The following is a 17,915-nucleotide window of genomic DNA, read 5'->3' as shown; positions in this document are numbered from 1 at the left end:
TGAAATGTGAATTCTAAATGGTAAAATGGCAGCTATAAACTTTCTGACATACTAGCATAACCAAGGAAACAATATAATAAATGTGAACCCACAAATGTGCAAGGCTTTTTAGTGGTGCACAGAGGACTCTTTATGAACAAATATAAATGGAGGGTCATGTATAGTCTTTGCTCTTTCTACATTTATAACTGAAATATACAGTTTTGCCTCCAAGGCACAATCTATAACGGTATAGTATGGAAAGGGACCATGGGGAATTCGAAGGGCGACAACAAAATCTGTGTCGCAACCACCACATGATCCTTAGTTACAAATAGGTTCAGCCACCCAAAAAGCAGTTACAAGCCCTAGTCAAGAAAGTCTTGAAGCAATTGTTGTAGAGATAAAATAAGCACTTTGATTAAATTCATTTATTTAGGATTTATATTATCTGCATCAACCACAAGATTCAGCGATTCATAAAACAGCCTGCCTCATTGTAAAACACTTTGTGGTCTGCCCAACTCAACTCAGGTCCAGCTCAAATCAACTTCGTTTCTCCTCCCCGCATGCACTAATCCAGAAATGACTATGGTTTTTCTCCTTTTGACAGAAGTGGATCAGATCTACAAACATGGGCTTACTGACCAATGGGTCCTGGCAGTGCTATTTTTCTAGAAAAAGAGGTGCCAAAATTCACCCTTGTTCTCTTAGAATGGTGATGGTGTCTACCTGAGAGGTACCAGAACAGAGTTCCAGGAGGTTCTGGCAGAAAAAAAGCTCTTGGTCGTGGAGGGTTGTTGTTTATCATGTGGGCACCTTTATAATTTGATTTACTAGTTTATTTTTTTTTAAGGAAACATGTATTTCTTATTTATTTATTGAATAACTGAATGAACTTTACAGGCAAGGTCATCCCTTCTGAGGACATGAGTTCAGCCAAATATCATAAGGTAGCTGCAGTGCTCTTCCCCTGTTTTGAGTTGTGTAAAAACAACAACAAGGAACCACTTTATTTCCCTTAGCGTTCTGTGGGTAATTGGTCTGAAAGTTGCAGATATGAGACAAGTACCCCTGGGTAAGATACATGCCAAATTGCAGTTAAATACATCCAGGGGAAACTGAGCTTGAACATGTTTAAAGTTTTTTTATATATATAGGGATTCACTTTCCCTGTGTGACCATTTGCAAGCTTGAATTGTCAGTCACAACAGAGCCTTCTCTTTCCTCTCCCTATCCTGACATTTTTCTTAAGTTTAGACAGACATCTCAGTCCTACAAAGCTGTTCTTTCCCCCAACATGCTGGGATTGGAGACTGCTGGAAAAACTATTCCCTACCATTACAAGCTACAGTCACAAAGTAGCTCCCTCTCCTGATTCTGGCATCTTTCTTAAATTAGAGATTGGCCTTTAGTTTCTGCAAAGCTGCTCCTTCTTCCTCATACCCCCACTCTTGCAAAGTTTAAAGACAGTTTTGCTTTTCATGGACATGTGTCTACAGCTTTTTTTTTTATGTCTGTATTTCTGAAGTGTAAAAGCAGAGACATCACCTTGCCAACAAAGGTCCATATAGTTAAAGCTATGGTTTTCCCAGTAGTGATGTATGGAAGTGAGAGCTGGACCATAAAGAAGGCTGATCGCCGAAGAATTGATGTTTTGAATTATGGTGCTGGAGGAGACTCTTGAGAGTTCCATGGACCACAAGAAGATCAAACCTATCCATTCTGAAGGAAATCAGCCCTGAGTGCTCACTGGAAGGACAGATCATGAAGCTGAGGCTCCAATACTTTGGCCACCTCATGAGAAGAGAAGACTCCCTGGAAAAGACCCTGATGTTGGGAAGGATTGAGGGCACAAGGAGAAGGGGATGACAGAGGACGAGATGGTTAGACAATGTTCTTGAAGCTACGAACAGGAGTTTGACCAAGCTGCGGGAGGCAGTGGAAGACAGAAGTGCCTGGTGTGCTCTGGTCCATGGGGTCACGAAGAGTCGGACATGACTAAACAACTAAACAACAACAATGTTGCAAAACAGCCCTGCGGAAGCTAGGAAAGTTGAGGGCTAATAAATGCAAACAAGTCCAGAGCTCTGGTCCATGGGGTCAAGAAGAGTCGGACACGACTAAATGACTGAACAACAAACACCGAAGCACTACATGAGTTCTGCTTTGGCCCCTAACTGCCTTGTATAAATCCTTCACCTTGTTGAAGTCCCAAATCCCTCCAAGGCACCTTGTCTTGTCTTGTCTTGCTGTTTAGGATTCATTCAATTCCAGGGACACCTCAATAAATACTCTGATTTTTAAATTAAAATTGAATCAAGTTGCTTACTACTACTACTACTACTACAAAACAGTGTTTCCCAAACTTGGATCTCCAACAGTTTTTGGACTAAAACTCCCATCATCCCTAACTGGCAAAACCAGAGGTCAGGGATGGTGGAAATTATAGTCCAAAAACAGCTGGAGACCAGAGTTTGGGAAACACTGCAATAAAATCAGACATATACAATTCCATAGGCAGTTACAATACTTTTTTAAGCATAAAAAACACAACAAATGAGAGCAGTAAGACAGCAGAAAAAACAGCAGAACTAATCTCAGTAAAACTGCAGCCTGCATCTTAAAAGTCAGGCTAAAAGAAAAGTCTTTATATGTTGGTGAAAAATAGAGGGTAAGAGAGTCTGATGATGTTTAATGAGGAGGGAGTTGCAAAACTGTGGTACCACTGCTGAAAAGGCTATTCTCTTGTTCCTGCCTGCCTAGCACCACATTTCATTTCAGGGAATAATAGTAGTAGTAGTAATAATATCACCAGCTCACCCTGGATTAACTGAGAGCTGGTTTCTAGGTTCTCTTTCCCTGTTCATGTCTTTAAGATGCATGTAGGAAAATGGGAAGGCGGGAGGAGGAAACTATCCATCTTTGTGATTTCAGAACAGTCAAATGTGCATGTGACACAAAGAGCACAGGGGACCATCTTTGAAAATCTCACATCTTTTTCATATGTCATCTATAGCAACATGACTTACATGGCACCAGGCAATTGATATCTGGCCCATTTTCTACTCTGACAGCCAGCAGCCACCCAGAGCTATTTTCCTACAGTGGCAGACTTTGTGCTTTCAAATCTCAGCAGTGCCCTGTGCCATGCCAAAACTCAGCACACTTTGCCCTCGCTTTCTGTGGTTCGTGATAGCTGCAGTGCCCCCCTTGGCACCCAGTTGTGCTCCCCTAAATCCACCTCTGTTTCTCATCATCCTGTTGTTACCTGATTCTCCTAACTGGAGATGCCAGAGATTGAACCTGGAACCATCTGCATGTGGACCATCTGCTCTGCTACTGACCCACGTTCTCACACAACACGTTTCACTGCCATCTGATTGTTTGGCAGGCAGAGAAGTGCATGAAATGCACCTTCTGAACAAGGCCACCATGCAACCAGCCAGCCTGCTATACCTTATGTCAGAAAATGTGCCAAGCATATCGTCCCGTGGGAATCTGGCATAAAATGATCACAGAAACATGTATGCCCCTTAAGAAATCACCTTAGTGAAAAGAAAAGGGTTTGGATAAGATAGATACATTTTAATGGGCTACAGAGCCCAAGTTATTAGAAGAGAAAAGGTGGCATGGTTATGCAGCAGACCACATTATCCCCTGAAATTCTATATTCACTGCACATCCTAATACAATTTAAGTTGCATGCTCCTTCAGCCAAGTCCACATGCTTTATTTACATGGTGAAAATGGCACCTGGGACCAGAAATCAGTCTCCTATCATGCTGTGGCAGACTAATAATTAATCACACCCACTCCCATCAAATTGATTACAGACATTAGCGGCGAGAACACCAAATGTGATTATTCTGAATTAAACACAAATAATTGTAAAATGTTTCCATAAAGAACAAGGATGCAGTTGCCAGCAAAATTTAATCTAACATGGGTTCACTTAACATACGTTTCCCTATTGAACATTTAGGGTCTCCCAGAAGAGTGGTATGAAATAAACTGCGCTTCAAATTTTGTAGACAAAAGACCTTGATATAATTAGGGCTGATAGCATAGCTTGAACTACACCACAAGGGGCCATAAGCTGATAAATTATTATTGTGGGGATAATTAAATACAAAGTCTGCTTTGTGTATGCAAATGAGGGCCATTTTGGTACTTAAAAAAACAAAACAAAAAACTTTAAGTGCCCAGGTCAAACACTGCCAAATCATACTGTGTCTCAAATAAGCATCTTTCTAGCTTACCATGAAATATTATATGGCTTTAACTCTTTGTGATGGGCCATGCTGTCTGATTTCAGCCATATATAAATAATTTCATTCATTACCTCTATCAATCTCTCTTATGTTCAAAGGCAATACTTTATGAGTCCATTGTTCCTTTCACTGCACACATCTACTCTTGCAAAAACATGCCAGTGATGGGAGGAGTCAGAGGCGAAAGGGGACAAAGTACTATGCAAAGTTTACCTTTGTACAATAAGTATGTCCTACACACGCTGACACATCCTTCTCTATCCTCCTTCCAAGCAGCCAAGAGATATTATCAGTGCTGTACCAACACAATTTGTTCATCTTTATCACCAGCAAACTAGAAATGCCGCAGGGGAGAGATCAAGAATGGGCCTTCACAACTCATGCACTCCCAAACTTTCAACTCTAGGTACAAGAGAGAGATGGGAACTTCACCCTTTCCTCAGTAACCATTCTCCAACACTACTCCGCCAACTGCATTGTCTCCAAGCCAGGCATAGGCAAACTTGGCCCTCCAGATGTCTTGGGACTACAACTCCCATCATCCCGGACCACTGGTCCTGTTAGCTAGGGATGATGGGAATTGTAGTCCCAAAACATCTGGAGGGCTGAGTTTGCCTATGCTTGCTCCAAGCTTTATTCTGGACCCATGTTTCTGTTGCAAACACAGATCTAGCCTGGATTGGGCTGCAAGGAGAGAAAGCTGGTATGGTGGAGTTATGAAGGAAAGCCATCACACAAAACTGTATTCCTCCCCCAAAGTTGCCATTGCAAATCATGGTCCCCTGGGCTCAATTTCCATTGCAAAAGCAGGGGCCTGGCTTTAAAAACACAGGGCTGAGACAGAACATGTAGTATTGCCCCTAAGGCTTCACACTTCCTTCGAACTGACAGTTTCCCCAACCAAATAATAGCTTCTCGTCTCCGTATGTAATACTCTCCCAAGAGCAAACAGGAAATACGGTGCAGAGACAGCTGCATAGGTTTTCAGAAATATATGTTAAAATTCTAAATGTTCAGGACGAGAGTGAGGCAGATACGCACTAGCTTTTCACTGCTCCGAGAGAGTAAAAATATTTTAATTCAAGTGAAATGACCTTTTGCGCTCAAGCCTCTGTGTTGGGTCATTATGTAAGAAATGAAACAGAGGAGAGGCTCTGGCACAATTGTCATTCCTCCACCCTAGAGAGGTTCTTGACCAAAATAGCAAGCCTTTTGTAGGTCAGGCATGAAATGTTGTATAGTCGCTGTGTCAAGGGAGAACTAAGCATGCTCTACACAGCATTGTACTTCGTTTCCACTGTGATTTTTCCGACTGTCTCTTACAAGAAAACCAAACATCAGTCTATTTATTTCTTCTTCTTGAGAAGATATGTGGCTTTAGAGACGTAAGATTTAAAAGTTAGCTAAGCCTTTTGAAAAAGGTCAGAATCCGGGTAAGAGCTCTCGCTCACGCAGTTTCATTTTTAGTCCAAATTTTCATGCTGCGTTTCTTAACAGTGCTTCTTGAGCCTCCATTATCAAGGCTTTTTCCTTTTTTTAAAGAAATTTCCCTCGCCTGATTGCAGATGCACAGTGCTTTCCCACAATATGGTGATCATCTTTAAATAACAATCTTTGGCATGGGGTAAAATTTGTTTTATTTTGCTGTTTCTATGCTCAGCTATATAAATAGGAGAAGGGGGGAGGAAACAGTTGATTAAAAAATAAAATAAAGACATGCTCTTGCTGAGAAAAACCCAAAGAAAATTGGCCCCAGTCTAAAGTTGTGACATGTTCATTTTACACAGACGTGATTTGCAATAAAAGCTCAATTACACAGGACAGCTAGAATCAAAGCTGTCTTGGAGGAGGACTCCTTCTGCTAAATTTCTGATTCATTTTGGCACTTTTGCAGCTCAGTGTGTGTTAAAAAAGCTGAAAAAATGCTAATATATTAGGCTTTAATTATAAAATCAAGACATGGGTTTGTTCTAATAATGTCTGTGAGCTGACAAGTGCAGCCTCTTCCTTATGTGCTTTTACCCATTGCTGCTCTTGTGCATCTTTATTTCATTTCCAGTTTGTCCATGGTAAACAGCACCATAGCCAAATATACACGGCTGAGGTATGCTCATTCCATGTCACCATCAGCACTATTGCAGCTATGCTGTACACGCCCCCTCGGAGGCACCTGGTTGGGTGCTTGCCGATGGGCGTGGGCGCCAGCCAGGTGAGTGGGAGGCAGGGGGCTAACACCCCCTGCTCGAGGCGGAGCTCAGCTCCCGCCCACAACCACTCCCCTCTCTTCCAGGAGGAGAGTCTTGAAATTATGAGGATGATGAATTTTATTTCAATTTATATCCTGCTCTTCCTCCTAAAGGAGCTCAGGCAGGGGACAAAACAATATCAAATGTTCCAAAAACTTTATCTTAGGTCAGTGATTTCAGATGTTAATTATTTGAGTCACTCCAGTACCTTTCACACAATATCATGTTAATAACTCCAGTTCAACAGTTCTGTGAAGACAAGACACCCTGGGGTACCTCCCTGGTTTTCAACAACTTCATGCCAATGTCTGATTTGTTACTGCTGTTGATTTTACAAAGTCTAAAACTCTTAGCACTTGCAGCGGACAGGGGTGTCAGGAATCCACATGAGGTTGTGATAGAGCACAGTGATAATCTATTGTGATAATTAACTGTGTTAATGATTGATAGCATAAATTACAGTGACAATTTTCTAACCTCTTGCTTGTAGACCGGGACCACATGTCTCCTGAGCACCGGGGCTGCCTTGACGAACATTCCATGGTGCGAGTTGACACCTGCGCCATTTATGTGTCTTCCATCTATAGCAGAAAAATACTGTGTGAATGCAAGCCATTTGTCAGAGCAAATGTGCAAATAGCACAATATTAAGACCAATCTGTTCTCCTCCTTGCCACCTTCTGTCCCCTCAATTTTCTTCGCTCTAAAATTGCTGTTCCCTTAACTAAAAGTTGAGGGTAATCTACATATTTTTAGCTGCCGCTTGTCCTCATATCTGAAGAAATATACTTCAAAGACCATTTTCTTGCAGGTGACACTTACAACAAAATATTTGCATTAGCTATGTTTATAATTCTGCTCTATGTCCTAGACTAGACAGTATTAAAGTGATGCAAACAAGGTTAGAAAGCATTCCTAGCCTCACATGTGACTAAATAATCTTCCACATATTAAAACATAAATAAATCCCTGTACAAAACGATGTGGGAAACCTTCCCCCCCCCCAATGTCACTGAGTCACAACACCCATCAACCCCAGCAAGCGTGGCCTATGGCTAGGGATTATGGGATTTGTAGTTCAGCCTACCATATAAGCTGCTTGGTTGTAGACCAAATTTTCTACTCTCTCATATATGCTTAACAAAGCATATACTGATCAATTTTGGCTCCCAGCTGCATCTACCTGTGGGCATATGTTATGTTTAGGAAAGGGGCATAGCTCAGTAGTAGAGCATTTGCCTTTCTTACCAAAGGTGCTAGATTCAATCTCTGGCATCTCCAGTTAAAGCTGGGAGGCAGTCCTACCTGAATCAGTATAAGACAACTTCCTACATTCCCATATCATGAAAGCATGTAGAAATGTAACATGTAAATCAAATCTGGGACCCTAGTTCTCAGTGAGGTACTAAAGTTTACGAGGCAAACTTACATCTAGGTTGTGCCTCTTCAGACTGTGAAGACAATCACAGCCTTCTATGTGACATATCATTTTGTTCAGGGACCTTTTTTTAATCCAGAATATTACTTTTTATAAGGAAGTGGGAATATGACTTCCCACTTGCAGTCTGAAACGTTAAGCCCGGGTTTATCACCTCCCTTAGATTTTGGAAGAAAAGAGCAACGTTTTTGTCACTGATTATGCATTATCAGTGCTATTTAAGCCACAAATTCATGGAAAACTTTAGTAATTCTGTCGGCAGGACGAGTGCTGCATAACCCACTTTGGAATTTCAGTTGAGTTATGCAGAACTGCATCAGATAAAATATGTGCACCTAGGCTATTTTTGACACTCTAAATTTGCTTTAGCGAAAAAGCCTTTCTACTGTGCTTCTCTATGGAAATCATTTTAATTATAGGGTTTTGCTTTTCTAAAAGTTCTTCCACATATTGACTTGGAAAATGCAGGTCCAGTTCAATATGAATTCACTGTCACTGAATAACAAAATGGAAGGGAAGCCACAGTTAAATAACCAAAATGAAGGCTTACAGAATTATTTAGGCACCTGTTCTACTCAATAATTTATTGCCTTCTGTATATTTATTCAAATACCTATGGGTACCTGACTCATAAATATACATTTCACACGAAAGGGCTACTCACAACTATATGCTTGGTGCTGCTCAACAGCTTTAACAAAAAAAGACAGGTCATCATTCCAAGTTCCTGTATTTAAAACATGTCTGAAATTATCCAGAGTATCCACCATTTCCAACATATTTTCACATCAAATTTAGGAAATAATACATAGGGCTTTTCACAGTACAGGATCTATATAGAGAGAACCACTGTATATAGATATTGCACCGTGAAAAGTCCTTTGTATTATTTTCCATATTGGATATTCGCCATCTTGTTCCATCAGTCATTCCAATAGACTTGAATTGTTTGGAGTGAAATGATTATGGGCATGGCTGCTATAAGTTAGTTGCTTCAGTAACAAGCACTGATGGTCTAGCTAGAAGTAGCTCAGCCTCCTCTGCAAAAAAATAAATGTGACTTGCTTTTTATATATTTGCTCTTGAACCAAAACAAGAGTCAAGTAATTCTCTTTCGTATAGTTTGTGCTGCTAACCGAATGGGAAATAAACTACTGTTCATGTCTGGTGTATCTGCACAAAACCAAATGAAGAACTTAACTGCTGAAGTTACTGCTAGAGTAAACTGCCATAAATTTAGAATAAACCTAGGAAACAATAATGGCAAGAGAAAATAAATTATCTCCAACATTTGGAGTGTATTTTTGGCTGCCTCAGGTCCTGCAATTACATTCTCAAAGAACCTTCAAATAGATATTCTACAATCTCCTAATGGATTTTAAGTGTATTTCTCTGATAGAGGATCAAGGTAACCCCTTGCTTTAATAACCTTTATTTATAATGCACTGTCAAGTAAAATCACAGGAAGGACATTTCAACAGGGACAAGTGGATAGAGGAATTGGATCAGAGTGAAGACTTCTCCACCCTGGGCTGCCACCCAGGCTCCACCCCTCAGCTTGCCCCTGATAGGCTAATTTCAAACTTCAAGATGGTGGCCGGCTGGGGAGGCATTCCAAAGGCCAGCCACCATGGCAGAGTCATTTCGCCCCCTTGGTGTTTGAGGGGCGGCCACGCCAGGGCACAGTCGCCACCTACTTCCAGACCAGATAAGCGGCCACTTTCTGAACAGGAGCTTCCATGTGCTGTGAGAAATGGGGAATGAATTGAGAGAAGAGCTGCAGGGAGGAGGACTGCCATAAGATGCTGCCATCTAATGAGTGTAAGTTAACTGTTTTGAACCTTCGTGGAATGCCTTGTGAAATGGAGATGATTCTGTTTTGCCTTGTACACTAGTATTTTTTTTTTATTTCTGTATTCATTTCTATTCTCTCTCCTCTTTAGCTTTAAGACTGGGTTAGTGCATTTGCACTGTTTTATATAGTGTCATGTGGACTGATTTTTTAAAATGGTGCATTGACATATTTACTTTGGCTAGTGTCCAACTAAGTCATATTAAAAGCACACCCACTGAAATTAATGTATCTAAATTCGTCATATCCACTATTTTCAATGGGGCTACTCTAAGACGTTGGTTACAACCCAATTATGATTATTTGAACTTGTTCTTATTATGGCTTGCACCCAATGCTAGTCCTACTCAGAGCAGACAGACTGAAATAAATGGACATCACAAACGTGGCTCCATTAATTTCAGTGGATCTGCTTTGAGGAGTACTTAGCTGCACAAAACTCTAAATTTTCTGAATGGCTATTGCTGTCCATTCGACTTGTTGTAACCTGCTTCAGACACAATGTTGTAAGAAAGTAGCATACAAATAAACTGATGGCGATAACTTGTTGCTAACTGCTTCCAAGTGACCTATGACACATTTACATCACAATATAAACACATTTACACAAGAAACTCCTAACAAAAAGCACACAATGCAATTATGATGGCAAATCCTATTTGGAGCTCAAAGCTGCCAAGGAAATGGGCACTTGCTCAGCTAATTTGAATGGGACATGCTTCCACTTCGAGTATGGAACTCTCTCATAAAATATAATGTGGTGTGAGGTAACATATTGCCTTCAGCTGTGTACTGGACCTGCATCACCTATATACGGTATGTCATGAAAATGGATGGATTGTGTGCATACGCCCAGCAAAACAGAAAGCCCAGAATTAGATGAACCATTCTTCATAAACAACTTCTCCTTATATTCTATCTAGGTATAACTACCGCTATTCTCTTAACCTTCTCTCTGTGGGAAAGCCACAGGAAATAGCCACTTCTATTTCAACGACAGTGGAAATCACTAATAGCACCATCACCTGATTTGGCCATGGATTTTATTTCCAGCCCCCAAAGTGAAAACGTTCCTCTGGCTCCAAGATTGGCCATCACGATATTTACACCACATTAAAAAGATGTCTGACCTATCATCCTTATTCTATGAGTGATATTATCAGACACAATGGGATGAATTCACCAACGCTTTGCAAATGAGGTAATCGTGGCATTTGAAAGCAGTCGGAGCATGTTACTGTCTGAACAAGCCATTTTTGTATTGCTAAATTAAGATGACAAATTGCCTGTGAAACTCAGGCAATATCCCATTATGGGGAGAAGGAATTAATGCCAGAGCTCAGAAAGCTCCTTTGTGGCTTGGCTGCTTTCTGCTAATGTTTTGCCACAAAGATAGCAACAGCCACCTCCACCTGTCAGAGACTCTGCCCACAAGAGACCTAGATGGCGTAGTGTTGTTATGGTTCCACACATTCTCCCAGAGAACCCGAATAGCATTGATAATGCTAATAATGCTTGCTAAATATTACTTATGCAACACACATAGTAATCTTTACAATGCCTCTGTAAAACTAGGCCATTTTTTTTTTGCTGAAACGTAATATACAAAAACTAGAAGTAGGAAGCTCTGGAGTACAAAACATCTGAGGTAGATTCCTCATAGAAAAAGACTAATTCCCTCCCTTCCTGAATACATACAAATCTCACAAAAACAAGTTATTTTTTGACAGAAACTCTACACTGATAAAGGTTAAGAGACTCTTCCGTTAAGAGCATCACCTGAAAAACAAGCAGACAGGAGGAGCTTCACAATCTTTTTCTTCATACAAAGTATCTGGGCAGTCTCGGCCGCCATTCGCAGGGAGTTGCAAGATCACTCGATGCCGAGATTGTTTTGTCACTTTCATATCCCCTGCAAATGAACATACAGTGCACGTTACTCTCCTCACACACACAAGTCGAACAATCATGTTGAGATCACAGGAAATAGCTGCATAAATACACTGTATAGAATAGATTAGGTAAAGGTACCGCTGACCGTTAGGTCCAGTCGCGGACGACTCTGGGGTTGTGGTGCTCATCTCGCTCTATAGGCTGAGGGAGTTGGTGTTCGTCCGCAGACAGCTTCCGGGTCATGTGGCCAGCATGAGTAAGCTGCTTCTGGTGAACCAGAGCAGCGCACGGAAAGGCCATTTACCTTCCCGCCAGAGCAGTATCTATTTATCTACTTGCACTTTGACGTGCTTCTGAACTGCTAGGTGGGCAGGAGCTGGGACCGAGCAACAGGAGATCGCCCCGTCCCGGGGATTTGAACCGCCAACCTTCAGATCGGCAAGCCCTAGGCTCTGTGGTTTAGACCACAGCGCCACCTGCGTAAATACACTGTATAGAATAGATTAGCACCTGGTTAAAACCTTCAAGCTTTCTGCCGTGTTCATGAAGAGGAATATAGCGTCTTGAAACATACTTGTACATACAAGAAAGTTTGGCGAATTAAGGCAATCCCGATATAGTGGTGGCATCAATGTATTTTCCTCAGAGCTCAAAAATTCTATATGCAGCTTTCAAAAAATTCAGACATGCAAGCTTTTTCTAAGGGTTTGTAATATAAAAGCAACACAAACTGAAATATCAGCCAACTACTGAATCAATAGTACAGTCCTATATAACAACCAAAAATATATGGATGCCGTAAGACTTTTCTTCTTCATCTCAATGTAGATGGACTTTCCCTTTTCTTCTACTTGATTGTATCTCAGTAAGCTCTTGATCTCACACCCAGTTCATTTGGTGTGTGTGTTATAGTTGTATTATTTCATTTGTTTGTTTGTTGTGTATATATAGTCACTTTATTACATAATTGAAAATCTAATTTAAAAAAACTAATTACAGAATCAATACAATTCTGGCCTTGACAAACCATATAAGTAAGGAATTGAAAAACCCAAATTTGGAACTGGCATATGAATTAGGTACAATTACCGTATCTATTATCTGCTCAGAGCAGAGTAGGAATTGGTTTATTGGATTTTAATATTGTATGATTATATGGTTGTAAACGACCCTGGGACCTTGCAATGAAGGGCAGGTAAGAAAACTCTTAAATAAATAAATACGTTACATTTAGAACAGCAAAATTCATTGCAGCAGCATTAGAAAAGCATTGAAAACTTACTGATTCAAATTAAGGCTGCAATTGTCGCATGTTAGGTAGATTTATTTTCCCTCTCCGCTGCTATGTGATTGCAATCTTGAACAAATTGGACTGATTCATTATGTTTACTGGCATGCTATTTCCCCCTCTAGTTTACACATTTTAGTATGTAGGGTTTTTTTAAAAAAAGAAAAAAGGAAGGAAGGAAGGAAAGAGCCACACTGCTACCAGAGAACAACAGATGTGCCACAGTGTATATTATATTGTATTTGTCCTGTTGAAAGGAGTGTGCTCAGTTTCTTTCCCTCCCATCATATTAAACCTCCCAGGCTCCACATGCTCTTTATTCCCTCAAAAGGTTACAAGTTTAATCTGTCTAATCCTTTATTAGTTGGGGAATACTCTAATCAGCAACTAGAACAACAGTAAAAGTGACTTTGTATTTGTCTCTGGCCCCCCAACCCCAGCACAGAGCATTAGCTGTGAACTATAAAGAGTATCTTCTCAGGGCAACAATCCCATGCCTTTTGAAAGTAGGTGGCAATGAGTGAGCACCCTACGCCACAGGAGGATTAACACACATGAACGAGGTATTAAATTATTGACTGCAGCTATGATCGTGCATATTAAGATGAATGCTTCCCGCTAAGCTCAAAAAGAGAAAAAGGGATAAGGCAGAAATATCTGTGCAACGTTAAGTCAGTAGGGGGGGGGGGATGTTCTGTAACTATAATTACAATGCAGGATGTGGAATTGCTACAGAATGCAGTAAGCATTAAACATCTGGCAGTATGTGCTAAAATAAGATACTTATAATTTGCGTGTAGTTGTTGGTTCAAACCAAAACCTTAAAAGAAACCACTAGCACCAATCTCTTTTCTTATTCCCATTTTCCGAGGAAGCAGGCAAAAGGAACGCATAAAAGTAAGGAAAGCTTTGCTCAAGCACTTTTTTTTATGGCTTATAAGGAGGGCAGAAGCCACCTGGGACCATGTTCCTAAAGTGCAATTCATCAAATACTGCTATATCACAAACTCTCTGTTCATTTAAATGTGGCCCTCCTAGAAGCTCAACTAATACCAAGACAAGTCACAAATGCATGGTGAGCTCATAGGAAAAATATATAGACCCATCGTTTTAAACTTTTGGACCTACTAATGCAAGAGGCCCCCTGTTTGTTGGATTTCTAATCAAAAGATCAAATAAGACCAACAAAGATATTGCCCAGAACACAGAGAATTAAAGAAAGGCAGAGAAGGGCAGAAAGAAAACAAATTGTGAAAACATTGTTGCAATGATGGCTTTGCACCACACCTGTGCACATCAAAACAGGGTGGTTTTGATGGCCAGGCTTATGCCAGAAGGTGAGCGATATGTATGTTTTACATTATTTTTTTCATGTTGTTACTAAGTGCTGTTTTGTATTTCAAGCCTGCAGGCTGGGCAGGCTACAAAGAAAGATGCTCTTCAACGTTTATATTGAGCTTCTGGGAGAGGTCATTGGAGGATTTGGGGTACAATATTATCAATATGCAGATGACACTCAATTCTATTTCTGTGTCATCAAAACAGGCTGTGCAAGTGCTAGACTGCTGTGATATTGACCAATAAAGTCATGCTGAATCCCAGCAAAATCCGGGAATCTAGGAATTGGCTGTGGATCCAGGAACTGGGCAAATTGTGTGCTTTATATGGGGCTGCACTTAGCGGAAGGAGCAGGTACATCGTCTGGAGGGTAATCCACCTTTTTTATTGCAGCTCCAAGTGCCATCAATGATGTGAAGCACCTATGAGTAGCTATGGCTGCTTTGCCAAACCAACCATTCATAGACTATGATAACCTTGCTACACTAATCCATGTTCTGGTACCTCCTGGCTAAATTACTGTAATGTGCTGTACATAGGACTACCTCTGAAGGTAGTTCAGAAGCTTTATAAGTTAGCACTGGCTATTGCAGAATATAGCAGCAAGTATATTGACTGGCTTACCTTTTTGGAGGCATGTTACACTGGTTCTCTAGAACCTGAACAGGTTGCTTATATGCTACTAAATCCAATTCAAAGCATTCATGCTAACTTATAAAGCTCTAAACACCCAAATATATGAAGCAGCATTCCTCTCTGTACCAGTCCGCTCATGTACTGAGATCTACAGGGGAGCCCCTTCTTTTGGTGCCTACATAAAGTGAAGTTAATTCTTCAGTGACATGAGACAGGGCCTTTCCTGTGGTGGCATTTCACTTGCACCTTGCTCCATCCCTGTATATCTTGTAGTATGGTTTGAGGATAGTTTTAGGATGCGCCTCCTTTCCCAACATTTTGTGGGGTTCTGAGATGAGGTAGCTAGCTCTAAAATTAGAAGCATGCACTTGCTGTATTGCTCAGATGTGATTGTACAAAGTAGCCCACTCTGAGATCATATAAGGTAAAGGAAAGCAAAAGGAATGAATAAGACATTATTGAATAAAAAAAAGAAACCTAACTAAGCATAGCAACCGTTGCACACAGTAACATATAACAGCTTGATCCAGGCAATCCTTAAATGCGTGTGATCTCCTGCTCATTTATGGACTCCATCTGTGCAGACTTCTCTGAAGGCTTCATTGTCTGGGAAGTTTTGAAGGCATGAATGTCGAATTAAGGGATAGGGGTATCCCACACCTGCCAATGATATTTTGGGGCACAGTATTGCTCTATAAGTTGCTCTGTCTCCTTCTGCCCACAGTTATACAGAAGTCATTAGGGTTCTCCTGCTATGTATGCTATCAGCACTATTTCTTTCCTCACAGTAAGCAAGAGCAGGGTTTTTTCCCAGCTGGAACTTGCTGGAACTCAGTTCTAGCATCTATCAGGTAGGAGCCATTGCCATTATGAGAGAAGAAGGATTCATGGTGATTTTTCTTTTTCTAGAAAATAGCACTGGGCAAGAGGGCTATTTCTCCCATATCATGTGACAAAGGAACAACTGTAAAGAGTTCAATACAGGAAAAAGGAGAAAACTAGTCTTAGTAGAGGCCTCACCACAAGGTGGAGGCCTCAATTTGCCTTGGGCCCAAATCTATATTTACCGTAAATATTTTTAATCCAAATCTGATGAGCACCACACAGTAACCATGGTGAATCGAGCTTCTTTTCAATAAACATTGGTGACTGAGTGGACACAATCCAGAGGGGATTGAAATTGTTTTGTGTCTCACTGAAATCTTCCAAAGTGGAAACTTTGTTACAGTATGGTGCAGGGACAAAAGCCATTTTTGAATATTCACCCAAGATTTTAAACAAGGGTTACAATCTGCGGATCGTGCCTAAAGCCAAAATTGTGTATAGTCAAAACACATTGGATTCAAGGGCGACTGGGTTTGCCAAAGTCCTTCTTCCCTGGACGCCTGCCCCCTTCCCACCCTCTTTTTGGTTTTTACAATTACCTTCTTGACATGATGAAGGGCATGATGTCCAATCACTGTAAGGTGTCACAATGCAGTCTTTCCTACAGGGTAGCAAGCAAGGTCTAACAGTCTCAGGACGAAGGCTTTCAGGACACCTAAAATGGGCAGTGACAAAGGATAGAATGAAAAGTAAATGGTAGGCCGCATTAAATGCATGCATTTAAAAACTATTATACTGGCATGAACATGTTGTCAGGGAGATATACGTGAACTTGTGGGGCAGGGACCCAATCAAGAAGGAGTTCAGGAGAACCAGTATTGGGGGAATGGCCCATATACGCTGTTCATTTCCCCCACTTTCCCCTTCCCTTACTTTCTTTGCATCCCAACAGCACAGGGTGTCTCTCCACTGAAAGCCACAAGAAGGGCTGAATGATGACACCTGATTTTCAGTTATCACAGGGAGGTACCAAAGGAATTCTGCTCCCTATGTATTTTTTAGCAATAATTGTCATATCACCAAACCTATCACATAATTGAGTGTGGGTGATTCCTTGTTCTCTGATGACCAGGAGCTTGGATGAAATTATATGTGTGCATGTGTACACACACACACACACACACACACACACACGGACTAGCTATGCCATAGTAGAAATTTTTTATCTGAAATCAGAACTCTTCTTCTTTTTTGTGCATGATTAGGAAGAGGAATCCACATCTAATCAGCTCCTGGGGAACACAGGACACACTCACCATCCAGGAGGTGAGCTGCAATTTCACCATGTGTCACTGATTATCAAAAACTTTGAACAAAATTTACATCATATGGTGGAGCTATTGTCTTGTCCCTACCACAGCTGGTCATCTGACCATGCTTTAATGACCCATATTATTTATTTAATATATTTATTAGCCACTTTTTTTCCAGAAAGGTGAACTCAAAGCAAAAACAAAAACATTAAAAGCAAGTGTAAAAACATCCTAAAATGCTCACCAATAACATATAAATAAAAAGGCTTGGTCATTCAATGTTGATGCCTGATTTCATCTAGTTTATACATTTGCATTTAGTTGCTATCTTGCCTTTAAAGCAAGCTACTGAGATTATAGTTCTATAGCTATATCCGTCCATTCTCTCCTCTATTTATGGCTTTCTACCTTATTCAAGGTCAAACTGAACTGAAGTAATATAGGCTGAAGTCTGTTACTTTGAAAGTTACGCCAATAATATTGATCTTGTCATATCACAATAATCCTTCCTATTAAGAAGAGTTTAAAACATGGTTCTCATTTACACTTTCACGTACATCTCCTCCTATTTAAAAACTTATTAAGTAGATTAACATGGTGGTTCAAGGGATCAAGCAACATATTTCTTTTTGCTTCACAAGATTGTACTCCTTATATACCGTCATTAACTTATTATTTGCATTATCCAAACAGCAAAATGTAAACATTATGATCTGTTATGCAAATTTGGAAACAAAGAACAATTCTGAGAGACGCTGTGATTGCATGAGCTGGAACTCAATTCTTACGTTCATTTTTATTATAAATTCAGACAAAACACATTTTAGTAGGCT

The 17,915-nt window shown here is 40.5% G+C and overlaps 1 protein-coding gene across 13 annotated transcripts in view; it reads right to left on the bottom strand.

The window, feature by feature from the left end:
• Window positions 1-17,915, bottom strand: part of THSD7A (thrombospondin type 1 domain containing 7A) — a 281,259-nt gene that overhangs the window by 65,650 nt on the left and 197,694 nt on the right. For all 13 annotated transcript variants that reach the window (XM_083405309.1, XM_083405304.1, XM_083405301.1 and 10 more), the window contains 3 exons: window positions 16,369-16,484; window positions 11,569-11,701; window positions 6,977-7,080 (listed from right to left, as the gene is read on the bottom strand). In XM_083405309.1, the coding sequence (XP_083261435.1) occupies window positions 6,977-7,080; window positions 11,569-11,701; window positions 16,369-16,484 (353 nt within the window). The remainder of the gene's footprint in view (window positions 1-6,976; window positions 7,081-11,568; window positions 11,702-16,368; window positions 16,485-17,915) is intronic.

This window comes from Podarcis tiliguerta (genome assembly GCF_965153285.1).
Source record: "Podarcis tiliguerta genome assembly, chromosome: 12".
Taxonomy (NCBI): Eukaryota; Metazoa; Chordata; class Lepidosauria; order Squamata; family Lacertidae; genus Podarcis; species Podarcis tiliguerta.
The sequence above is the reverse complement of the archived record's forward strand: the minus strand, read 5'-3'. Positions and strand labels throughout refer to the sequence as shown.